Source organism: Carassius auratus, chromosome 32 (assembly GCF_003368295.1).
Source record: "Carassius auratus strain Wakin chromosome 32, ASM336829v1, whole genome shotgun sequence".
Classification (NCBI taxonomy): Eukaryota; Metazoa; Chordata; class Actinopteri; order Cypriniformes; family Cyprinidae; genus Carassius; species Carassius auratus.
The window spans coordinates 21,651,582-21,678,402 of NC_039274.1; the positions used below are offsets into that span (position 1 = coordinate 21,651,582).

General features: G+C 36.3%; 1 protein-coding gene across 1 annotated transcript in view; it reads left to right on the forward strand.

Annotated features, from left to right (window-relative positions):
- Positions 1-491: 491 nt before the first annotated feature.
- The window catches only part of LOC113051834 (PH domain leucine-rich repeat-containing protein phosphatase 2), a 47,192-nt gene continuing 20,862 nt past the window's right edge, over positions 492-26,821 (forward strand). The window contains exons 1-5 of the mRNA XM_026215965.1: positions 492-818; positions 5,675-5,952; positions 10,125-10,258; positions 22,942-23,132; positions 24,423-24,548. Of these exons, the coding sequence (XP_026071750.1) occupies positions 633-818; positions 5,675-5,952; positions 10,125-10,258; positions 22,942-23,132; positions 24,423-24,548 (915 nt within the window). The 5' untranslated portion in view covers positions 492-632. The remainder of the gene's footprint in view (positions 819-5,674; positions 5,953-10,124; positions 10,259-22,941; positions 23,133-24,422; positions 24,549-26,821) is intronic.

A 26,821-nucleotide genomic window follows, 5' to 3' on the forward strand; every position in this document is an offset into this window, starting at 1 on the left:
ATGCTTTATATTTTTCTGAAATGTCAGACTTATCTCAGTATGACTTGATTTATAGCGTGCTGCTAAATGTATGTTCAGTTTAAAGTTTAACTGTTTCAAAACACATTGCACAAGAAGAGCGAGTCATTCCAGTTTTTAGGTGCCAGAGGTCAGAGATTCTTGATAAGAGAGACTCTCACTAGATTTACAGACTGCTCATGGAGGAAGTGCCATTTTTATTTTTATCAGAAACCCTTTTGGTTACCTAAAGGAAGTGGTCGATTTTTTTTTTTTTTTTTTTTCTGGAGAGCTGCATACACAGTAAATGTTCAACCAGTCTTTAATTCTGAATGAAATGAGATTGATAAAAATCAGCGACCCCTGTCAAACCACCAGTTTTAGATCAAGTATGCTTATGAATAATTCAGCAACGGATCTGTAGGAAATGGGCGGTGTCTATAAATAATAATTAGCTCCGCCCCCTCATGTATATTAATTGGGTTTATTTGACAGCCGTGCGCTTCAGTCACACTATGGCGTCTCATCAAATCAGAATGGGATTTTTCTACCGCCTTCTGTACCGGAATTTATCTTTCGCAAATTGTTATCTTACATCTGGATTTCTGTGCTGAAAGACGTCAAATGTAGGCGAAATGAAGGACGAGGAAAGCAGAGCGCGGTCGCTCCAGAGCACCGACACGGAGCGGAGAAGTGCAGCCGGTGTGGAGGATGTCCAGGCGGGCAGCGGAGCGCCGCTGATCCCGGTGCTGCACGGAGCAGGATCGGACCGAGCCCCCGCACCGACAGCCCGAGGAGCAACGGGAATACGCGTTTTAAAGGTACCAGATCCAGCTGCGTTTAGGTCGCAGTGTTGCTGTTAAGCAGCAGGGCCAAAGTAGCACCGTGTGAATCTGTGAACTGCATCAGCAATTATCTGTTTAACACTTCCACGCGCCGCCGTGTTACTAAACCTAGCAGGCTCCAGGACAGCACACTTGAGAGCTGATATGATGCCCGATGCTGCTGTCCGTGTAGGCGGTTCATTCGGTGTTGTGACACAGCCTGTGATACTAGATGGATCATGAAGACATCTAACTGTATTCACTTCATGTCGCTTCTCTCTATTAGTTTGTGGGCTAGAACAGTTCCAGTGTAACGCCTGTTAGTTGGCGTTCTGACTATTTTGTAATTGCTATTTTTGTCTCTGTATACACCGGGGTCAGATGGTCATTGCGTCTCGTCTCCATTTTTTTAGCCACTCGCTCCCTGAGCACTGGTGACATTGCATGTCAGCTGAAAAAAGTTGTCTAGTTTTAAAAACGCGTCTTGAGTATGGCAAGCCGCTTTAACATATAGCCCTTAAAACTGAAGGTCTACATTCAATACTGCTGTGATTCTGTCAGAGTCGTTCAAATCGCAAACGTTTGCGTTTCTACTTTTCAAACTGTTCTTGCAGATAAGTGTACCTGGAGCACGGATTCATGTTTTTAACACTTGTAAGTACACTTAAAGGGATACTCCATCCCAAAATGAAAATTTTGCAATTTATCCCATGTCGTTCCAAACCCGTAAAAGCTTTGTTTGTCTTCAGAACACAATATAAGATATTTATGATGAAAACCGAGAGGCTTGTGATTGTCCCATACGCTGTCAAGTAAATTACACTGTCAAGGCCCAGAAAAGTATGAAAAGCAGACTTTAAAGAACATTTTACATCATTGTTTTAATACTTTATCATTCTTTACAGAAAAATATTTATTTTGATGTGTTGATATCTCGCATACTAAAACACATGCAAAGTACTGTTATGAGATATTACATTTAAAGTAAATATTTTAAATGGACAACATTTTTCACTACAAATATGTAATTACAAATATATAAAAAAATACATGACATACAAGTTTCAATGGGAATGACATTAAAGTATATTATAGTTCCCCAGAAATGCTACTTGGTACATTGGAAAGTACACTTCAACCATATTTCAAAGACTAGAAGTAATTATGAATAATATGGTACTGTTTAATGGTGCCTTTGCCCCCCTAAAGGGGTGCTGGCATAACAATTATGTTTTTATTTTTATTATTATTAACTTGTTTACTGTACATAATAATATGTCTTATAGTTTAAAAGAATCACAATATGGATTATTTTTATTTAAATTTATTTTGTAATTATATAAAATACATATATGTGTGTGCATATATATATATATATATATATAGATATATAGATATATAGATATATAGATATATAGATATATATATATATATATATATATATATATATATATATAGATATAGATATAGATATAGATATATAGATAGATATAGATAGATAGATAGATGGATGTATATTAATAATGAATTGATAATAATTTATATATATATATATTAGGGGTGTAACGATACGCGTATTCGTATTGAACCGTTCGGTACGACGCTTTCGGTTCGGTACGCGGTACGCATTATGTATACCGAACGGTTCGTTGGAGTAATTAATTATATTTGAAAAAAAAAAAAAAAAAAGAGAGAGAGAAATATAATGATATGCGTTCAACAAGGTAGCCCAATAACCCAAACAACGTAACAGGCAACGCCCCTGACACTCCCGAAGAAGAAAAAAACACCAACTTATATGTTTATGTTAGGCTACTCAGCAGGCGCTCGCTCACTCAGTACGCGCTGAAGGTTTGTTGCAAAATAGCCAATGCGTTTAACAGACTAGAAATGAGAAGATCCCCCAATAACCAACAGGTCTGGTGTTTGGGTGCACTTTGGATTCCCTTTAAGCTATAATGGTGATGGCAAGAGAGTGGTGGATAAAAAAACAACGGTATGTCGCATCTGCAACATGACAGGGTACACCAGCGGGAATACAAAAAAAAAACAAAAACAAAAAAAAACACCAGCGGGAATATCTGGGATATATGCGTCAGTACTATCTGGGAAAAGACGAAAAAAAGGAGAAACATGCACGCAGCAAACTATCCCTGCAGCATTTAGACACCGGTATTATAGCTTACAGGGAATCCAACCCAAACACCAGACCTGTTGGTTATTTTAGGATCTTATATTTCTGGTCTGTTAAATGCATTCGACATTTTGCAACGAGCCTTCAGCGCGTGCTGAGTGAGCGAGCGCCTTAGGGGCCGTTCACATATCGTGCCTAAAAACGCGTGGAAAACGCTAGTCGCGCCGCTTTCTCCTCCGCTCATGAGGCGTCTGTCTTTGCTAAGCAACAATGACGTGCTCTCTCCATGAGACGCGGAAATTTCAGCGAAGGATAAATGGATCTGCAGCTCTAAAAATCGCTTACAGTAGCTCTGCTACTAAATTTATTTCAAAATTGCAATCCATATACAACTATGATCAGCTGATCCTTCATCTTGGCTGAGCTCTCAACGTTGTTACGGGAAAGGATGAAGCTGATTGGTTGGTTCTTGTCACATGACCCGCGGTGCGCTTGCGGCATTCTAAAAAGTTGAGATGTTTTTACATTTTGCTGTATCTAAAACGTATCGAACCGAACCGAACCGAACCGTGACATCAGTGTATCGTATCGAACCGAACCGTGAATTTTGTGAACCGTTACACCCCTAATATATATATATATATATATATATATATATATATATATATATATATATATATAAAATAAAATTATATATATATTAAATATATACAAAATGTAAAATTATATGACCAAAAAAAAAAGACCATATAAAAGACAAAAAGACAAAATAACTTTTTTTTAGGTAGTTTTTTATTTTGCGAAATTGAGACTTTGCACCTCCACATATTAAAAAAAAAAAATAATCAAATTGCTGAAAACTAAAATTGAAAAAGATATTAGTTAACAATGGATTACTTAATAAATACTAAAAACACATTAAAATAGTTCTTATAAAATTAAATAGACATTAAAACAGCTTGCCATATATTGAAACGCACTGTATCTAGATGTTAATGAACGCAGGAATGCCTTGTGTGTGAACTGAAAATGCCACGGCCATTATCTGCACAAAACACCTCACATAATACGCCTACAGGAAATATTCCTATCATTATGTTCAGCCATTGTAATAGATAATCAGAACACAATTATATGTCAGTTGCTTCCTCCTGCTTTTGAATGAATAAGCAGTTACCTTGCTGAACTAACAATGCTCCCCCATATTATTAGATCACTGTGCTCTTATCTTATCTAGTTACTCTTATCTATTTGAAAAATTCATTTTCATTATTCACAGCTTTAGGATCTAATGCAATGTTTTCATTTATCAATATTAATAAATGTCAGATATGTCATTATTAATATATTACTATTTATATCATATGTACAGTGAGCCCTAGATAGAGACCGGTGATAATGCTGACGCATTTGATTAGAAAGATGATTAATGCTAAGTTAGCTTGTTCTTAAAAGACGTTTAGTTTAAAGGTCTTTATGCTTATTATTATTTGTACAAAATTATTTAAATAAGTAGAAATCAGAGGTGATTTAGCAATTATTTTTTGTTGATTAGATATTATTCCAAAACATTAATCAAATAGATAAACAAAAATGCACAAAGGTTTATAAATAGTTGAGTCAATTAAGTCATAAAAGCTCTCTGTCTGGTTGAGTATGTGATTAGAAAGGTTTGTAATGATGAGTCTGTGATGATCTTTGTTGCTGTAATTGTTTGGATTATAAAATACATTTGATTTATTCTTTCATAAAAAGTTGCAGACGCTATTAATGTGTGTATTAATTCTATGATATTGTACTGTATTTTAAATGTATTTATTTATTTTAATTTACTGTATTTTATTATATTATAATATTTATTTATTTTATTTTTAAAAGAAGAAAGAATGTCATACAGGTTTGGAACAATTATGAGGTTTGATAATAATAATAATAATAATAATAATAATATTTTTGTTATTCTTCTGCTTATTATTATTTGAAAGTTTGTTTTTGAACTTGTTTGACTTTTTTCTATGGAACAAAATAGTAATAATTATTTTATTTAAAGTAATTAATTAATTAATTGATTTATTTTTATTTGAGAAAAAAAAATCAAGTTTTAAACAACTATTATTATCATCATTTTATTTATTTATTATAATATTTTTATTTATTATAATTTTTTTTATTAATGAACCGGTTGTTCCAAACCAAGATGACATACATACATGCATAAATAAATAAACATATTATTATCATAATTATTATTGAACCCGTTGTTCTAAACCTGTATGACTTACTTTCTTTATTCTGCGGAACCCAAAAGAAGGTCAAATGTATTTATTTATTTTTTGGTCCTTGCAACAAAAGGTCCAGTGTTATTTTAGACACCACAGCTGCTGATGCCAGTAAGTATTGGTCAGAGCATCATCAGAAAATGATTTCACCAGCCGTACTAATGACATATCGTCTCCGAAGTGGTCTCGACTCGCACATCTCTGCAGGGCATTTGTGCCCTGGGTAAATATTTGCACCGGCGTAGTTTTCTGCAAGCGAAAACAAACCCTGGTGTCTCTGAGACAGACTCTGTGTTGCAGGGTGGAGTCCCGACAGCCACTGGCTTGTGGTTACCAGAGCATGATTTCCAACGACTGATTTGGACTGGAAAACACTTAATTTGGCCTTATTTCTAGAAGGCCATAATTTCTAATGATCTAATCCAGACTCTTCTCCGCAGCGTAACATGAAGAGGAACGGCAGTCGAGGCTGTGTGACGAGGAAGACGCGCTTCGGCTCTCGAGAGCGAGACTGGCTGAAGGGTGATGCTCAGCGAGGCTGTGTGTGTCTGTACGGGGCCTCGGAGCCACTGCCTCCAGCCTCGGGCCCCCAGACCTCCACTAGCACCCAGCCGGACCTGAAGCTGGTGCTCTGCTCCACCAACACCACCGCCGAGGAGCTGTGCGCCCAGAGAGATGTGCAGGGTCTCTATCTGCAGCTGCACGGAGACCTAATCAGGTAACAGACACCGAGATAGATGCTCGGTCACCCAGCTCTAATTTTCTGGCTAGACGAGGTCTTGTCCCGAAAATTATCCTCATCTGACTCACACTGTGGACACACACACACACACACACAGGTCAGGGTGTTTATCTGAAAGGACAAGGTGAATATCAGACCCTTATTTCTTACTTATGCCTGCTTACTTGAATTGTAGCGTTATTCCTTCAGCATCTCTTTATATGTTATGGAGATGATCCTTTATAAACTTGTTCATCTTAACTCATGGTTTGAGCGTAAGGATGGCCTGATGGCTCGATGGGTGTGTGAGAGTTTACACTTGTTAAAAAGAAGTGCACTTAATTGTATTGAACATGCATTTGTAGTGTACTTCGAATCAAAGTATATTTTTATCAAACCGAATTTGTGATTGATGTAGTATTTATGGCATAAATGGGCCCTTGAGTGTACTTAAACGCACTTTAATGACTTAAGTGTTGCTTAAGACTCTTAAGTGCACGTTTAAAAAGTTGTAAAAAAATTTAAGTATTGTTTTTTTTGTTTTTTTTATAAACATTTTAATAATCTTAATGTCATGGACTACACTTATTTTGATAGCTTACATACTAAAGCACATGTAAAGTATGCAAAATTTTAACTATGGCATGTTGTTCAATATTATATTTAAAGTTAATGGAGGTTTCAATAGAAATGACGTTAAAATATATTTTAGTATAATTACCATAAAAGATTGTCAGTGCATTTAGAAGTACAGTATAACCAAAATAAGTAATTATGAAATAAAATATAAAGTGTTGGTTAAAAACGCTCTAAAGCGAACTAGCTAACTACAATTTAATTTAATTGCAGTTATTATGCAAAGAAGCATCCGCAATTTTATTCAATTTACACGTAAGTATATTCTTTTTAAAGTATATTATTTCTGTAATAAGTACTTTTTTTAAAAAATATATATTTTTTGAAGCGTGCATATATCAATATGTGATTATTTTTTATTTTCAAGTCAAAATATTTTTAGTGTGATTTTTAGAATGATTTAACTTTTTTTTTTTTTTACAGTACAACTGTAATACTGTCTTGATTTCTTCATGTTTGAATGTAAAACGAACAAGAGTTTACATTTTGGAGTGACCTATCCCTTTAAAATCCTGATTTCCCCCACAAAAACAAAAAACAAAAAAACTGCACATTAGTAATAGTGTCTTAGCATCTGCTAACGATAAGTGCACAGGAGCAAGACACCAGAATATGCAGGCGTTTGCAACACTCCCTTGCTCTCGAGGAGGGCTTGTGCTTTCCTCTGTCTGTGTGTGTGTGTGTGTGTCTGCAGTGTCTGTGGTGGTTTTGAAGGTGTGTTTGACAAAAGAGAGAGAAGCAAGTCATGCTCTCTCTCTCTCTGCCCTTCTGGGACTGACTGTGCTGTGGCTGAGATGGCTGAAGTCACATTATTTAGCAGGAAGCAGTCCAGCTCTGAGCCGAGGTAAAGCCAGGAGGCTAAGCTGAGTTAGCTGTGAGGAGGCTGCACATTAGAGCAGCTCACAGGTACTTCTGCTGGTGTGTGTCTAAAATCGCTAAAGTGTCCGTGTCAGCTGCACTCTGCCTCTCAAAGCAAAGAGCAAAGCCGGGCGACCGCAGAGTCAGGCTGCATGATTAATCACGATATGGCTTAATGACATTTATCTGTTGAAAAGGCTGTGATTTAATGAAATAAACAGATGCACTGCGTGTTTCAGAGTGAAGCGTGGCACTGTGTTGGTTTAGACGTGGTTTACGAGTTTAGCAGCTCAGGTTTTCAGCGTCTCAGAGCAGAAAAACAAACCTCATCTCTGGATCTGAGTTTGGGACACATCTCTGTGCATTTGGACACGTGACATGCACTAACCGTCTTTCCATACTTTTAATGAGAAGCGCTTATCAACAAAAGATAAACAAAATAAGAGAAGTGGTTAAACATTTGAAATTGAAGAAATTAAGACATATAAAAGTATTTTAATATTTATAGTTGCTATTTGAAATAAAATAACCATTGTTATTGTTTACTTAAATACTCAAATACTTAAATACTTTCTTATTTTACAGCGTCATTACAACAGTATTTCTTATTCATTTTGTTTTGTAATTTTTACATTTGTATAAAATAAATATTAGTATTATTACATTGTTATTTTTTTGTGTAGTTTGTGTATTTTACAGGGAAATTAAACATATTTCTCATTTTGTTTCTATTTATTAAACTGTTATATTTTTATTAAATAATTTACTACTACTACTAACAGAAATAATAATTGTTGTTTTATCTTTAACAAATCTTTATACAAGAAAATATATTTAAGTAATTTATTTTTATTATTAATAAATAATAATTTATTATTATTATTATTATTATAATAGTATTTTTTATCTTAAAGCAAATTTACATCCATCACAATAATTACAATACAATTATTATTTATTTATTTATAATAATAATAATAATAATAATAATATAATAATTATTATTATTAAATACAGATTTTTTTTGCATAATTATAATAATGAATTTATTATTTTATTATTTAATAAATTGAATATGAATAATTATAATAATTAGGATAATAATGGTGCAGCTCTTCAGTAATAATGGTGTGCTGAATTGGGCTTCTGCTGAAGGTGCAGTGCTTCAACACGAGGACACCTGACCGGTCTACACTCATGCAGTGCCAGGCTGTGGGTCACAGATTGCAGCGTTCGCTGACCTGTCTGCATCAGAGCGCCACGAGGATCTCTTAACAGGATTAGAGCGGTGGAATGAGATGACGATTTAATCAGGGAGAGAAAGACTGCGGCGCTGCGCGAGCTGGACGATTATGAGGCCAGAAAGAGAGTACTGTCAGACGTCATGAGCTCAGGGTGCTTCTGCTTCAGCTCTTTAATGAATGTTGAGATCTCGAGTTGGACGAGACGAGATCCCTGTGGATTGGGATGTATTGTCTGAAAACACCCAACTCTGTTACAGAGTCTGATCTTAAATCGAAACACCTGTGTGTTGTCACGCTTGTTCAGAGCTGGGATACGAGCACAGGGTCCTGTGGAGGCCCAGTGTTCAGTGCTTGATTACTGAATATTACACTGCATCGTGCTGCCTCTGAAACCTTTTAAGAGTAATTTTCCATAATGTGTACCAGTCTGTCCATAACTCATCGAAAATGGGGTTTTATGGCTTAAGTGTTTCTAAATGCAAATCTGGGAAATTGACTAAAAATATTGATGACCCATTGGTTATGTACAGAGACTGTAAAAATTATTGGCTAAGACTAAATAATTTGGGGAAACGTAATTATGATTTAAAGAGTGTGTGTGTGTGTGTGTGTTTTAAAACTCCAGGCTGGCTATACTTGTTTATAATGCCGTCCAATCAAGTATTTAAGAAAAACATATCTGTGTGTGTGTGTGTGTGTGTGTGTGTGTGTGTGTTTGTATGTATGCAACAAGTAAGGAATATTTGCTGTTGATATAATCCATCTTCTTAAGAAATTTCTTAAAGGAATAGTTCACACATAAATTAAAATTTGGTGAAAATGTACCTATCCTCGAGCCATCAAAAAGATGTAGATGAGTTAGTTTCTTCATCAGAACTGTAGCCTTGCATCACTTGCTCACCAGTTGATGCTCTGCGGTGAATGGGTGCCGTCAGAATGAGAGTCTAAACAGCTGATAAAAACATCACAATAATCCACAGCGCTCCAGTCCATCAGTTAATGTCTTGTGAAGTGAAAAGCCCCATGTTTGTAAAAAACAAATCCATTATTAATATTTTTTTAACATCGGACTGTTGCTTCTGGCTTTAATGTGAGTCCATAATAACACTTCCTCCAGTGGATTATTGTGATGTTTTTATCAGCTGTTTGGACTCTCATTCTGACGGCACCCATTCACTGCAGAGCATCCATTGGTGAGCAAGTGATGCAATGCTACATTTCTGATGAAGAAACTAACTCCTCTGCATCTTGGATGACCTGAGGGAGAGTACATTTTCAGCAAATGTCATTTTTGCGTAAACTGTTCCTATAGGATGCTTTGTGAATCTGACCGATTGTTATGTACTGTATTTATGCATCGCTATCTGAATTGTCATTTGTTTGTGTTTCAGTTTGTGCTCCGCTCTGACTCTGGTCTCTTTGTGTCTGTAGGAGGCTGGACCCCTCCGAGCGTCCTCTTCAGATGGTCTATGACTACCTAACTGCTATGGGCTATGAAGACCCGCTCCGTGTCCAGCAGGAAGCCGCCAACTCAGACCTCAGCTGCATGATCCGCTTCTTCAGTGGTGAGTTGTGGGCCGTGGGAGGCTGGCGCAGGCCCCTGTGAGCCGCTTTCAGTCTGAATGCTGCCGCCGCTAGCTCTATTGACCGAGCCAAAATCCCAGAGCTCTGCGAACCGTTTGCTGGCTTTACAGAGCAAACTCTTTGAGTCCTCCAGAGCTGTTGTGTTGTCCAGTATCCGCTCGAGAGGGAAGCTTGTGCATCCTTTCTGCCTGTCGTTCTCAGTGCGACTGGGTGTAGTCGAACCCTACTGCACGACACGAATCAGTGTTTGCGTATACAACCCCTTTTCCCTCTTCTCTCTTTGGCCTGAAAGCTGTAGAATGAATAATGGGCTTTTTCTCGAGGCATTAGTGTGTGTCAACATCAGTTTTGAGGGAACTGTGTCTGATTCTAGCTCTTTCTCTTCAGTCACACAAAGGATGCCAATTATGCTTTTGTTCCAGCGTGCATCATGTACAAACCTCTTCATGATGATGTTTGAGATTTCAGAACCAGGTTGAGAAAAAAAGCATCAGCAAAATGTGTTTTTCCTCCTTCCAACAAAAAGTATTGTGGCAGTACCACAATGCATTTGTATCAATGTAATAATAAATAATACCATGGCATGTCCACAAACAAGGTATTATTGTAGTATCATATCCAGATAACGCTTTGGTAACATAGGAGGAGGGTGAACCAACTTAAGGGGAAGGCTAAAAGCAGCCAAACGTATTAAACATCATAAACCCTAATTTTTGGGCAACAACCAGACATGGGTGTCATGTAGGCCAATAAAATATGTTTAAAGGGACTGAATTTGTATCTAACATAACTACAGTTAAATAAAAACATTAAAAATTGGTCATTAGGCTATATAACATTTCCTTTACGGTTGTTCGAACAGCGAATAAATTATATATAAAAAGTGACATTATCACTAACTTTGATATATTATGAGTTTGAGCACTCTCAAGAAAAAAAAAAACATCGTTATAATCACTGAAGCTGTAAACACTGTGAAATGAATCTCTTACTTACATTGTACGTGCACCTGCACTTTGTTTTCGCGAAACAGCGATGACTCATCTGAATGCCTCTGATTGGCCGTTGCATTCATGAGCTCAACAGAATCGTGTGTGATTGGTTGAAATGCGCAGCACTGTAAAAACATCAAAGATGAAATATGGGGCAGATCTTAATTTGATGCCACAATCGACACTGTCTATTCATTTACACTTTGTTAGCGACAGACATAATTGATTTGTTTTGTCTGTCTGACCATTTGTTCGTGCAGGTGCATTTTTGTCCAATTTAGTGGCATTTTTGCACCAGGTCCCCATGACCAGGGGAATGATCCGGCTATGCATGGTAATAATACATCATATTAACTTTCATGAGAGAAAGTATGAATAATGAATCTATACACTTAACCACTGTTTCAATTTACCGTTATTTTGTCTATAATAATAACACGCACACACCATAACATACACATATGGGTCAATAATTAATAAAAGGAATGATTATAATACCAAAGACTATATACCGTAGATACAAAGACGTTTATTTTTACTATGAATGGGAAAAAGTGCAACTTTAAAATGCTGTCGTAAAATGGAATGTTATATAAAATGTTTATAAAAATAATTTAGGTTGAAGTACAAAAACTGAAATAAAGTAAATTAAAGCCAAGTAGAAATATATACCTGTGTGTATCTCTCTCTCTCTCTCGAAATCGAAATCTAAAATACTAAAATAACACTGTTTCAGATCCCAAACCTTAAGCACGAGCAACAATAATGCATTATTACATAATGGGAAGCATTCATGAACCGCACTGAAAATTCCCTGCATATGGAAGCGTCCTCCACCCTGTCCTTCCTGAGTGTATTTAAGCAATGGCTCCCCTTGGTCCGGGGCAGTGAGTAAATGCCCATCTGTCAGGGCCGCAGGGGAACGGAGACGTACCATTCCTCATCCTCAGGTCCTGTATACAGTCCCACAGGTCCGCCTGATAAATGGCCACCAAGTCTGAACGGATGACCTGCATCCTCCTCATTTGTCCACTGTGACTGAGGGGACAGTTAAGACTTAGTGGAATAGAGTGCTGCGTGTTCGCGGTCCTAAAACCATCCCGACATCTCGGAGGTGAGGAAGACAATCAGTGTCGTATAGTGTGTTAATCTCAATGTTGCATTGATCTACTGACTCCAACTATTGAAATTCACTTGTTTTTATTTTACTTCACAAGGCTTTATAGTTTCTGGGGTATTGCAAAACACACTGCTTTTGAAATAGTGCAGATGATGCAGTGGATGAGAATAAATCTAACTCTATTTGTGATAATAATAACATCTGCACACCTGCAGGTGCTGTATGCTTTAACTCCCACATTTGTGTCTCCTTCACTAGTGTTATTATTGAATAATAATATTTACAGTAATTTCCAGATTTCAGGTCCAGATTAAATTTCTAAATGCATTTTTTTTCTCATCTGATTTGGTTGAAAATCGGTGTTATTTGAGTATATCACATGTAAAAACGTGTTTTATTGTGTTAAATGTGCACTTGTAGTATAAATCAAATCTTAAAAGTGTGTGTGTGTGTGTATAGTTTATTTATTTATTTTTTAAACCGTACTTGTAGGTAATATAATATTAATAAAATAAAAGACCACTTAAGTGTACTTGGAGAGTACACATTCATGTTTCTAAACTAATTTAAGTATAATTATATATGAAATAAATTGCAAATTAAGTGCACTTAAAGAGAGGACACTTTTATGACCGTTTCTTAACACACTTAAGTACACTTTTAAAAAGTGTTATTCAATATTAATTTTAGTATGTTTTAAAATTAACTCCGTTACAATTTCATCTTTATAAATGTGTAATAAAAAAAACATTTTAATTGATGACACACAAGTTTCAAAAGACATTAAGTATGTTTTGTTTTTACCATAAATGCTTGTCCGTATTTTCAGTATATCAGCAGTACTTTAACCATGTTTGAAATGCAATAGAATTATGAAATTACTTCTAAAGATGGAAGTGCTATTTCAATTAACATGCACTTAAAAGGATGGTTCACCATTGACTTTGAAAAACAAATTTACATCCAATTGGCACTTAAGTACATTCATTTAAAGTATATTATTTCTATATTAAAAGTATGCTCAAGTGTATATTTTCATAAGGACATGTACCTCTGAAAGAGTGCAGTAACACGGCATATAATTCTACTGTAAAGTAGCCATTGTGTTTAATTTGCATCATGTTTTATACCAGAATAAAAAGTGAGTGAAAAGAAAACCGAGCTGCAGCCTGGGGAAAGCTGATTTTGTGCCTTTCGATTGGTTTGTATGCCTTTTGAATCTCATCTTGTAGAAGACAGAGAATCAAAGAGTCAGTTTGAGGCGTCAGTCACGATCCAGCCTGAGCAGTTTCAGAAAAGGGTCATAAATATTCATTTTATCTTTGTTTAGCCAACAACAAAATAAACTTATGTTGCTTTTAACAGCAAATTAGTGTGCATGTTTGCGTTGTGTTCATCTCCAGTCCTGTGTCGTGATGAACGTGGTGTTTTTATCTTTTGTAAGGTGTGTTGTTTTGTAATTGTTCCCAGCAGACGGTTCAAGGTACAGCGTAGCTGCAAAAAAATGGAAAGCTCCAGTTTCAGTGATTCTTTTAAAATGATATTATAGTGATGTGTTATATATATATACATTCATATTGTGTGTGTTAATTGGGAGGGTGAGTGAGTGTGTGCATGTGCTCGTGAACACATTCACATCCTTGTTGAACCAATGTGAGAATGCCAGAAGATGAAGAGAAATGAGAGTTAATAGCAATATAATCCTGATCATGTCGCATCCTATCGATGAAAATCGATTGTAAAATGTCTTACTGTAGATGATGTCATAAAAGTTTAAAGCTATGCCTCGGTATCTAGGAAACATCTGATTTCAGGTATGGTGTTTGATGACTAATTAAAGGAAACCGCAGTCGAGTGGCTGCTGGATTCTGTGCACTTTTTGACTCCATTTTGCCAGGATAGATTAAGGAAGAGAGAAAGAGAGAGATTGCTGTCCTCCCATTGAGTTCAGGCCAGTGGCTTAGTTGCTGGCAAGACCCTGTGAGATTTGGCTGCTCGTTTTGTTAACTTGTGGGAAAAACTACACATCCAGAGCCAGTTCAGAGTGTGTGAAGAGCTATGGACAAACACTCAGTGAGTGGACTTCAGTAAAAGATGCTGTGTCTTTGGTAATGTGGACAAAAGTTGCTCAAAGCAAAGACTCCAAAGGGGTTTTCCACAGCAATCCTATAGGAAAACCATTTTTGGATCCACAAAGAGTCTTTCAGTGATCAGTTCTTAAAAGAAACACGAAAAGAAAAATGTGATTTACTTTGAAAACACCATTAAACAACCAACAGTGAGGCGTAAGCGGATCACTTGGAAATGAACAAGCAAGATCTCACGAGTTAATGCGAATTAGCCACCAATTCACCAAAATAGTTACGAATTGTCATGAGTGTGTTGAAATATCGATCTCCTTGTTTTAATCAATCTTCATTTTAACCGACCAATATCAATCTTTTAGTCTATTTGTTTTAGTTGAAAAAAAAGTGACTTAACATTATTTGTAATGCGCATCCTGTTCAATAATCGCAGTAAGCTTTGTGCTGCAACTTTCAATAAGAAACGGTGTCAGATTTCAAATAATGTGAGTTTTTATCACAAACATCAATCAATACATGTGGTTTTGTTGCTTTTTAATGTGGCTTGACCGCTCACTGTATCAACCTCAGTTCAAACGGCACACGAACTGATCATTTTTTCCCTGTTTACTACTAGTTATAGTACAAAATAAAGGTGAATGAATGAGGATGTGTGTTGAAAGATAAACTTCAACTTACTACTAGAGTTGTTTTTGGCAGCCTGTTTTAATTTGAGTTTTAGTCTAGTCTTTGTGTGAAGCTGTCATTTTAGTTTTTATTAGTTTTAATCACATTTATACTTTTTTTTTTTTTTTTTTTTTTTTTTTTTTTTTTTTTATTTAGTCAGAATTATCCATGACTATGTTCAACAAAAATAAGAGACATTTTAGCATATTGTTTATTTTATAAACCAGATTTGGTCTCATTTTTATTCGTCAACAATATTGCATTATACTTTTAATTATAGTCATCATCACATGACCAGCTTTTACGTTGCGTCTTGTCTCATTTTAGTCAAATGGTGTTGGTTTTTAGTCACAAGGTTCGTTGACGACAATATTTAGTCATCATTTTCATTGACGAAAGCAACATTACATGTTACAAGTTAATTACACATAAAAAGTTTAGGGCAGCAATAGAACTTACGTTTTGAAGTTCGGTTGACATTGGTGGAATTAGCAGTTGAATTTAATATCTTAGGCTGTTAATTTTAACCTTTTAATATTATGGTAATGCACCAACGGACAGGGTTCCTTCTGTAATTTACAGCGTTAGTTTAGTTTTTTCAAACAACACATTTTTTTTATATTTCGGAGTGAATCAGTATCAAATCAAAACAAATTGAGAGCTTTTTAATCAAAATCAAATCATAAAATCTGTTCTAATACCCAGCCCTTGTTCATTAAATACTAGTATTTACACTCCTTCATTCTTATTACTTCATTATGACTGGAGTTTTTTGTTATATCATATATTAACTCTCACGTTTGAAAGTCTAGAGCGTTTTTTTTTTACTGCTGCTTGGTATCTTTTTTTTCTTCTTTTTTTTTTTTACTGTTAAAAAAAGTTACTTGACATCAAACTCAAAGTTTAAATAAAACTCAAATGATATTTTTCACCTTGAAATGCTGTATTCTTGTGCACAGATGTGCTTTATTCTTCTGAAGAGCTTATTTATACTCTTTGGCTGCAGCATATTTTTCCTCAAACACATTAGCCAGTGTCCTCCGTTTTCTCTCGCATTGAAGAAATGGTGCTGTGGTCATGGAACAGTCTGAGGGAGTGAACATCGCTGCTTGCTGACTCAAGAGACACTGAAGGCAGAAACAGGCCCTGAAGTCAGGTCTGGTCCTGCATGCTCGGGTGTTTCCGTGTAGGCAGTACTCCTTTTTTTTGCTCAAAAGTCCCTCCTGGAATGGAATCCACTGGTTAAGGTGATATTAAATGCATATTTTGAGTAAACTAAAGCATTTTTTGACCTTGCATGCATGTAAACTTATTGCAGGAGTCTCCCAAAACAATAAGGAACCTAAAAAAAATGGCAGAATAGGGGCACTTTTTAAAAAAAAAAGCTTTTTTATGTTTAGTTTTCTTTTTAATTTTAGCTTAATGTTATGTGCATTGCCCTTTTTGTTAGTTTTTTAGTTTGCTTAAAAAAAAAAAGCTTTTATTTATTTTCAGCTTTAGTAAATTTCATATTTAGCTTTATTTTAATAAATTTGTAGTTTTAGTGCTTCAAAATGTATTTCAATGCAACATTTCAATATAATTGAAGTCTCTGTTTTTTAAGTTTAAATTTTTCGACTTATTTATTTTATTTTAGCTTTATTTCCGTTAACGAAAACATTATTATAATTAATATAATAATTATTAATTTAGTTTGATGTTAGTTTGATTGATCAAGACATTTGATGTCTTTCCTTAAAAAGTTATTTAAATTCTTTAACTGTTAGGCTACTTATTGTAACAAAAATATTTTTTTATGTCATAATTGCTGTTTTATTACTATATTCCATGGTATTTGCATAATGTCCCAAAACTTTTGATGGTACATTATGGCACTTTATTTAGTTGAATCTGTTTTCTGATGAGTGCTAATCAGAGAGAGCATTTAACCCATTTGGCAAGAACTGAGCTTGTTAATAATGTAGTGAATGTATCTGTTCTCTCTTTGTTATTGAGATCAGCCTTTTGCGGTGAATAAATGAATGCATTGAAATTGCAATTGATGCATTTGCGGGAAATAGGAAGTAACAGCAACACCTACTAGTGTTAACGCGTGTATTTTTAACTTGTCACATTAATGTGTATAGTAATGGCTGCTGGTATTTTTTCAGGTTTCCGTTGCATGCATTGCGTCATGGCATAAAAAAGCTGGACGACTCGTAAAAAGGGGAATAAAGTGGATGTGTCTCATTATTCATAACTAGAGCGGTCATGGAGGTTTGAGTCCCTCAGGAAAGCAGTTGTACAGTCTTTACCCTTGACATTTTTATTATTAGTTTGACTCTTCGTGTTTAAGCCCACTGTGCTTTTTTGCTTAAACAGGGTCAGTATTCCCCTCAGTCCTGATAAAAATGCCTCAAAAAGTCTGTCACTCGTGTTAAATGTTTATTATTATTCCGTAGTAAACCTGTACTTCCGCCCTTACTGGTGCCCCCAGTGTTATATGGGTTAAACAAGCGCACCCATTCATCTCTATACGGGCGATGTTATTTCTGAACTCTCCAGGAGTCTGATCATTTCAAGACTTTGTTCTTTGATGGCGGCCAAACTCTTTGAAGCCAATCCAAGCAGAACCTCAATGAAGTTTGAGAAAGTGTGTTAAAGGTTGACACTAAACACAAATGCATTGTTTTTAAGGTGATGTGTTTTTGCACATAATGGAAGACAATAAAAGCATAGAAATAATGCTTGTTATTTTTCATTTTAAGAGGTATGTGATTCATATTCTTAGTTTTAGTCTTATTATGGGTTGGAATCATCAAGTGACTTTGATGTAGAAGTGTCACAACACATTATTCATGAGACTAGTGCTTATACAGCCAATCAGAAGTATTGGTTGCGAATAATAATTTGCGTGGTTTGAAAGCATGAGTTGCATTTGTCCCCTGGTATGGTGTTTGCAGGTTTATGGAGAAGTGAACATGTAAATGTGTCAACAGATCAGATCACTCATATGTGAATCTGTAATATAATATACTAAAATATCAACTGTATGAGTATGGGCATTGTATTGTACTAACAAACTGTGCATTACTGTGCACATTTATGATTTAGGGCTGCATAATTCTGTTTACACATGTGACCCTGGAGAACAAAACCAGTCTTAAGTCTCTGGGGTATATTTGTAGCAATAGCCAAAAATACATTGTATGAGTCAAAATTATATAGATTTGTATTTTATGCCAAAAATCATTGTGAAGATCATGTTCCATGAAGATTTTTTTTGTAAATTTTCTACAGTAAGTATATCAAAACTTAATTTTTGATAAGTAATATGCATTGCTGAGGACTTCATTTTGACAACTTCCAAGGCGATTTTCTCAGTGTTTTGATTTTTATTTTTTTTGCACCTTTAGATTACAGATCTTCAAATAGTTATCTCTGCCAAATAACAAACCATACATCAATGGAAAGCTTATTTATTCAGCTTTCAAATGATGCAGAAGTCTCAATTTAGAAAAATTGACACTTAAGACTGGTTTTGTAGTCCAGGGTCACATGTATAGATATATAGGCTATATATAAATCTGATGTGCCAATTCTGTCATATATGCAAATATAACTTCCCTAATAATGTTGTTGACTGGCAGTGAGATTGTGCTGCTCTCGAAGTGGCTAAAACAAGTTTAACAGCTGTTAAACTGTACAAAAGTGTTTTTTTTTTTAAGTTGTAAGTGTAACAAAGACTATTGGAGTATGGTTTGCTGTTTCACATCTTTCTACTTCAAAATGTCACATTTAATGGTTACTTGTGGCTTCTTTGTAATTATTTGTGAAGTACACTAGTAATTTTTGAGTGAAAAGTTTCAATGTCATTTTTGTTGTTGTTTTTGTGTATGTGCCACATTACTCTCTGGACTTAAAAAATTGTCCATTTGGGAGGACTAAAGTTTGCAAATGTGGCCTGAACATTCAGATGCATTTACACTTGGTGGAGCGTCTCAAACTTCCTCCTCTCAAAACTGGTGGAAACTGAAACGAAGGGTTTCACGGCTCTCGTCACTCTTTCTCTCATGGCAGCAGTACTAGTAACACATCATCAAGTGTTATATCTGCTGGAGGCATAAAGGCCATGGACTAGGATGAATGGGTTTACCGTGGCCTTCTCTAGTGCAGGCCAGCCACATCTTTGCTGTCTGGCAGTCTTTACAGTGTAAAGATTCACTGGGAGGACATTTAGGCATCCTCCATCACTGAAGGCTTTCATCTGCTCTCAGACGGACTCTTCTCCTGCAATTACGGAGGATTCCTGCGTGTAATTGAGCTCTGGATTGTTTACCACATTGAAAGCGTATCGCGTTGGCCTCTAATGCATCTCAGTGCATTATCTCTCAGTCACAGTGTTGTTCTATTAGCGGAGATTCAAGAGGAAAGTGTATTTTATTTCTGTGCTCTTGTGGCTTGTACAGTTTCAGTCTCTCTCCGTCCGTGTTTTTCCAGATCGCTCGCTATGATGTCAGACAGTGGAGTTCACTGTGATTTAGCGTAGACTCCTCTTCATACAGTCACTTGTATGTCACGGGTCGTGTGGTTTTTAGGAATGCAATCATTAGGTGTTACAGGTGAAATATGTCCATTCAATTTTTGTTGTTCTGTTGGATAATAGAAGTAAACGCCTCCTCGTATGAAGCTGTACAGAAGCCTATTGTTGAATGAATCCATTGTTAGTTCACTCACAATCTTGTCGGTCATCCAGTGTCTTCTCCCACGGGCCGGGCTGGGCTGACGGTTATTGGTTGGTTTGTGTGGTGTGTTTAGTTTGGTGTCGCCACTTTGGCATTGGTGTGCGATGAGCTCTCGTGTCTCTAAAACTCATGACTCATTGACGTGCTCTTCCAGAAGCAACATGTGGTCAGATCTCTGCTGACTAGACAGGCTTTTACTTTTCTTAGATGCTGGATGGAAATGGTTTGGTGACGTAGTGCTGATTTAGTGCCATCGCACACGTGTGTATGTGTCGGTGCATCTGAGGACAGGATGTTTTGGGTTATATGTGGGTTATATATATATATATATATGGAAAATTGATTTATCTATTTCTGAGATTATTATTAATAACATGCAACGTAATTAGGTCATGTGACCAATATTATTCTATGAAATGTTAAATCATGTAGTGTATGGCACATACTGTTCACAAAAGACATTGGGAAGAATGCAATGCATTAAACATGTCCAGTGGTTTATTACAGGCGTTCCCTCCCAAACCCACGCCAGATCTCGAGTCAGAAGTTGACTTGTGGGAAAACTCAAACAAACAGAGCAATGTTTTGAAAGCTGCACAGTGTCACAGCGTTTAAACTCTTCAGGAGGTCGACCTGCGCATGCTTTATTACAACAGCTCTCTGCATATTAGACTTGAATATTTGAACATCCAGAATATTGCATACTTCACCATTAGATCCAAAGTTTGGTCACGTTTCCACTCAGTTTAAGATATTTTATGTTAATATATAACTATTGCAACGATTGTGAATGAAAGATTCTCCTGTCACTGAACTGATCTACAATAATTAGCTATGTTGGTTAATGATTGAGCCACATTTCATGTAGTATGACATTACTTTCTGTTTCTACTCCATACAAGCTGCTGCTCATGGAGGGTGTGTGTGTGTGTGTGTGTGTGTGTGTGTGTGTGTGTGTGTGTGTGTGTGTGTGTGTGTGTGGATCACTATGAGCTGACCAATACATGTGACATGGTTTACTGGCAGCTCAATTCATCCGTTTTCATCCGTTTTCACACTTATCAGCTCACACTTCACACTACATATGGCCTTCATTAGCACATCAATCTCTCTCTCTCTCTCTCTCTCTCTCTCTCTCTCTCTCTCTCTCTCTGTGTGTGTGTGTGTGTGTGTGTGCGCATGTGTGGATCGTTTTTGTACCTTTTCGATAACAAAAAAAGTTCTAAGCAAAACCACAGCAGAACATTTGAACATCTGCGAGCAACACATAACGGTCTTTCGTTACTAAATGATTCATTTTTGAATGAGTCAATGATTCAGTGAGCCATTTATTAAAACATTTTCTTCATTTAATGAATGAATCAGCCGTTTGAACATTGCTCCACTATTTGTCACCACATCATTGGGGGAATTGGTGATCCTCTGCCCGTCTTGACTTCTGAGAGACACTGCCACTCAGAGAGGCTCTTTTTATACCCAATCATGTTGCCAATTGACCTAATAAGTTGCAAATTGGTCCTCCAGCTGTTCCTTATGTACATCTAACTTTTCCGGCCTCTTATTGCTACCTGTCAAAACTTTTTTGTAATGTGTAGCTCTCATGAAATCCAACAGGAGCCAATATTTGGCATGACATTTCAAAATGTCTCCCTTTCAACATTTGATGTGTTATCTATGTTCTATTGTGAATAAAATATAAGTTTATGAGATTTGTAAATTTTTCCATTCCATTTTTTTTACTCACAATTTGTACAGTATCCCAACTTTTTTGAAATCGGGTTTATATATATATATATATATATATATATATATATATATATATATATATATATATATATATATATATATATATATATATATATATATATATATATATATATATATATTTAAAATGTCATACACCAGGGCTGTTAATGCTGTTAATATATATATTAATATATATATATGATTAAGATTTGTTATTTTATATATGTGTGTGTGTGTGTGTTTTTGTGTATGTAATATAAAAATGTAGGTTTACAATGTAACGCATTTTAAATGTTAAAATATGCCATTTACTCAATTTTCCACTAAATGAACGATTGATTATTTATCTCTACTTTGATCAATGCCAACGCACTTTTATTTGAAAAATATTAATTTATTAAATAAAATAAAAAATGCAATTACAGCTTCACTTCACAATTCACAATTCACCACTTCTAGGTTGAGGATGTTTTGCATGATTTTAATTGAAATCCATTTTCATATTGTTTTGGGAGGCATAAAGTCAAGAATTTCAGTGTGCTGCATCCGAGCTGATATCATAATGAAGAAAAAACCTGAAAAAAAAAAAAAACTGGAATACTTTTAAAAAAAAATTTTAATCATAGTTTAGCTGCCTATTAATATTTGAAAAACAATTGTCAGGAGACAATACAACAAATATGGCAAAAAAAAAAAAATCTTAAAATATTATAATTTTGATCATTATCAATGCATTAACTAACATTAAATATCAATGAACATTATATTTGTTACAGTTTTATGATTTTTTTTGCTATTCATTAACTGTTAATTTTTGTATATTTTAAAATTAACTAAGCTTAATAAATGCTTTAGAAGTATTTTTCATTGTAAGTTCATGTTAACTAATGCAACCTTACTGTAAAGTGTTAACAGTATTTGAATAATATTTTAAGCTTCCTTTTAAAACTTTGAAAAAGCATTTGAAAAAAGTCATTTAATTGTGTTTATTTAGTTAGTTAGTTAGTTATGTGACGGTCATTAAATTAAAAATGTCCAAAACTATACACAATCTAACATGAATACAAAGAGTACATTGCTAAAAAACGTGCAACATGTTTCAAGCTTTCTTTTTCTTCATTGAAGACACTTTCGACCCATTGACCTTTACATCATTCACCCAAGATAACAAATGCACAGATAGAAACACGCATTTGCATTGTGAGATCGCTTTTTGCATGGGAAATATATATATCCGTTTAGTTTGATCAATTATATCTGTACTCTAATATTAATACATGGCAGTTGTTGACTGTGGTGTGTGTGTGTGTGTGTGTGTGTGTGTTTGCACAGAGAAACCGGTGAACGCAGACCAGCAGGAGCGGACTCTTCTGAAAGGTGTGTTCAGCGTCAGGAAGGGGAAGACACAGCTCCATAAATGGGCCGAGCGGCAGGTCATCCTGTGCGGGACGAGTCTGATCGTGGCCTCTGTCAAGGACAGCCTGACCGGCAAGATGCACATCCTACCCCTGGTCGGGGGGAAGGTAGGGGTCCACACACACACACACACACACACACACACACACACACCCCGGGCTCTGAGAACAGATAACAGAGAGCAGATGCATCAACACAGCTGTGAATGAATGAGGATGAGGAGGGAAGCGAGGGAGTCACACAACAATCAGACCTTTCTCTGCAGCGTGTGTTAAAGGATCATTCTGGGTTGTTTTCAACCAAATGTCTCTGGACAGAATGTGTGGCATGCTGTCGATTACCACACACAATACTTTCAGCTCCGAATCGTTTCAGTTTCAATTTACAGTAATACACTTCAAGTGGATGTCTAGCAGCCCAGGGGGTTTAAAGACAGAAATGTGTTTTTGTTGAAGCACTTGCATGAATTCTTCAGTGTAAAACCTGTTTTGAATTTTTAAATCCTCAGACGTGCTGGAGAAACTAGTAGTGTGTCTAATTGTAACTTTAATTGTATTATATTATATTTAATAACTTAAATATAATTTAGTGCACTTAGAATTCAAATTATTTTGTATGTTTTAAATGTACTTTTTACATTTTGTATTTTATATGTATGTGTGTGTGTGTGTGTGTGTGTGTGTGTGTGTGTGTGTTTATAAAATTTCAGCAAAAGTAATTATGAAATTACATGCAAAGATGTACTAAAGTCCAACTTAAGTGGGTCAAAAAAAGCACTAGAAGAATCACAATTAACATGAAAGTAAGTTTCCATTAGCATTGCATCACTTGCTCACCAGTGGATCCTCTGCAGTGAATGGGTGCCGTCAAAACATTAAATAAAATTTCACAGTAATCCACAATTAATCCACAGCACTCCAGTCCATCAGTTAATGTCTTGTGAAGTGAAAAGCTGGGTGTTTGTAAGAAACAAATCCATCAATAAGACGTCTTTAACCTCAAATCGTTGCTCCCAGCTAAAACACCACAAAAAGTCCACAATCCATAATATTACCATCTCCAGTGAAAAAGATGTCTCGTTTGAATCAGGAGAGAAATCTGCACAGATTAACCAGCGTTTATGAGCGAAAACAGTCCAAAACAGACAGCTCTAAACAAATAAATGGGTAGATTTTGATTTGAGAGGACATCAGAAATGGATTATAGACTCATATTTTGACTAGAATTCATTGTTTGAAGATAAAACTGCTTAATGATGGATTTGTTTCTCACAAACATGCACCTTCTGGCTTCTCAAGACATAAATTGATGTATTGGAGTGTTTTTTTTTTAAAGCATGGAGGGGTTTTATCAATGCATGTAGTGTCTTCAGGTGACATCCATCTTTCTGGTCTCAGGTGGAGGAGGTGAAGCGGAGACAGCACTGTCTGATGTTCAGCTCCGCCGGACCGCAGGCTCAGACGTACTACGTAAACTTTGACACGCTGGCCGACTACCAGCGCTGGCTTCGGCAGGCTTCGAAAGTGAGTGAATGTGCTGCATCTAATCTAGACATGCATCTAGATTTCATGCGTGATTCAGCAGCCCATCAGTGTTTTCTGTTCTTTTTGATTGTTCAATAAAAAATCCCTGTATTTTCAATCCGGAGGGACGCACCGTACCCACCGCCTGCAGGGAACAGCTCTGCTGAAACAGCTGTCTGTGTTTTCGCTTGAGTTCTGAACGCACACATGTATTGTCCTGAACTTGTAGGTTTGCTTTTTTGTGCTCGGTTGGTCCTCTTTTTTTTTTTTATCATGTAATTAATTGGCTTTCCAAACTCTGGAGTCTAAAGAGGTCTGATCATCTCTGGAGGGCACAGCAGAACCGTCCTGAATAATACAAAACATGTTCTGAACACTTTCGGTTCAGGATGCGTGGGCTGGTGGTGTGTGTGTGCGTGCATGTGTGTGCATGCATGTGTGTGTGTTCGTGTGTGTGCATCCGTGTGTGTGCGTGCGTGCGTGTGCATGCAGGTGTGTGTTTGTGCGTGTGTTTGTGCGTATGCGTGCGTGTGTGTGCGTGTGTGTGCATGCGTGTGTGTGTGCGTATGCGTGTGCATGCGTGTGTGTCTGTGTGTGTGTGTGTGTGTGTGTGTGTGTGTGTGTGTGAGGGTGATCCAGAGGTAAAGGGCTGTTTGAGGTGGCATGATAGATGAGAAGGAGAGCGTGTGTGTGTGTGTGTGTGTGTGTGTGTGTGTGTGTGTGTGTTTGTGTGATGTGAGATCTGATTGACTCCGAACTAAAAGAGCCCTTCAATTCAATCCAAGCTGTTGACTAAAACTGAAACAATTAAAATTATTTTATTTTTTGTCCATTGAAATAAAGCTAAAAAAAATTAATAATAGTATATGAACTAACTGAACTAAATCAACTAACTGAAATAAATATGTTTGAGGTACCTGACCGTACTTGAAGTACTAAAACAAAAACTCAAATGTAATATTTGTTAAAGAGATGTCATAAATGCATAACAAAATTAGTCTAATATAAACCAAAATGAAAAGACAAAATATATCAAATAAAAAGGCTAATTCAAAGTTGTAATAAATATTTTAATAGTAAATAAATAAAACAAAGTCAGTGGGAATTTTATTTATTTGGGAATGTGAATATTATAGAATACTATAGTAGTAGTAGTAGTGGTAGTATTAGTAGTGGTGGTGGTGGTAGTAGTAGTAGTAGTGGTAGTGGTGGTAGTAGTAGTGGTAGTGGTGGTAGTAGTGGTGGTAGTGGTAGTAGTAGTGGTGGTGATAGTGGTGGTAGTAGTGGTGGTAGTGGTAGTAGTAGTAGTGGTGATCGTAGTAGTAGTAGTGGTAGTGGTGGTGGTAGTGGTGATAGTAGTAGTGGTGATAGTAGTAGTAGTAGTAGTGGTAGTAGTAGTAGTAGTCGTAGTAGTAGTAGTAGTGGTGGTGGTAGTGGTGATAGTAGTAGTAGTAGTAGTAGTAGTGGTAGTGATAGTAGTAGTAGTAGTAGTGGTGATAGTAGTAGTGGTAGTAGTAGTGGTAGTTGTAGTGGTGATAGTAGTAGTAGTGGTAGTAGTAGTAGTAGTGGTAGTGGTGGTGGTAGTGGTGGTGGTAGTGGTAGTAGTAGTGGTAGTAGTAGTAGTAGTAGTAGTAGTGGTAGTTGTAGTGGTAGTAGTGGTGGTGGTAGTGGTGATAGTAGTAGTAGTGGTGGTGATCGTAGTAGTAGTAGTGGTAGTGGTGGTAGTAGTAGTGGTGATGGTAGTAGTAGTACTGGTAGTAGTAGTGGTGGTAGTGGTGATAGTAGTAGTGGTAGTGGTGGTGGTGATAGTAGTAGTAGTAGTGGTAGTTGTAGTGGTGGTAGTAGTAGTAGTGGTGATGGTAGTGGTAGTAGTAGTGGTGATAGTAGTAGTAGTGGTGATAGTAGTAGTAGTGGTAGTAGTAGTAGTGGTAGTGGTGGTGGTAGTAGTAGTGGTGATAGTAGTAGTAGTAGTGGTAGTGGTGGTGGTAGTGGTGATAGTAGTAGTAGTGGTGGTGATCGTGGTAGTAGTAGTGGTGATAGTAGTAGTAGTGGTGGTGATCGTGGTAGTTGTAGTGGTGATAGTAGTAGTGGTAGTGGTAGTAGTAGTAGTGGTAGTGGTGGTGGTAGTGGTGATCGTGGTAGTAGTAGTAGTGGTAGTTGTTGTGGTGATAGTAGTAGTGGTGATAGTAGTAGTGGTAGTGGTGGTGGTAGTGGTGGTGGTAGTGGTGATAGTAGTAGTAGTGGTGGTGGTAGTAGTAGTGGTGATAGTAGTA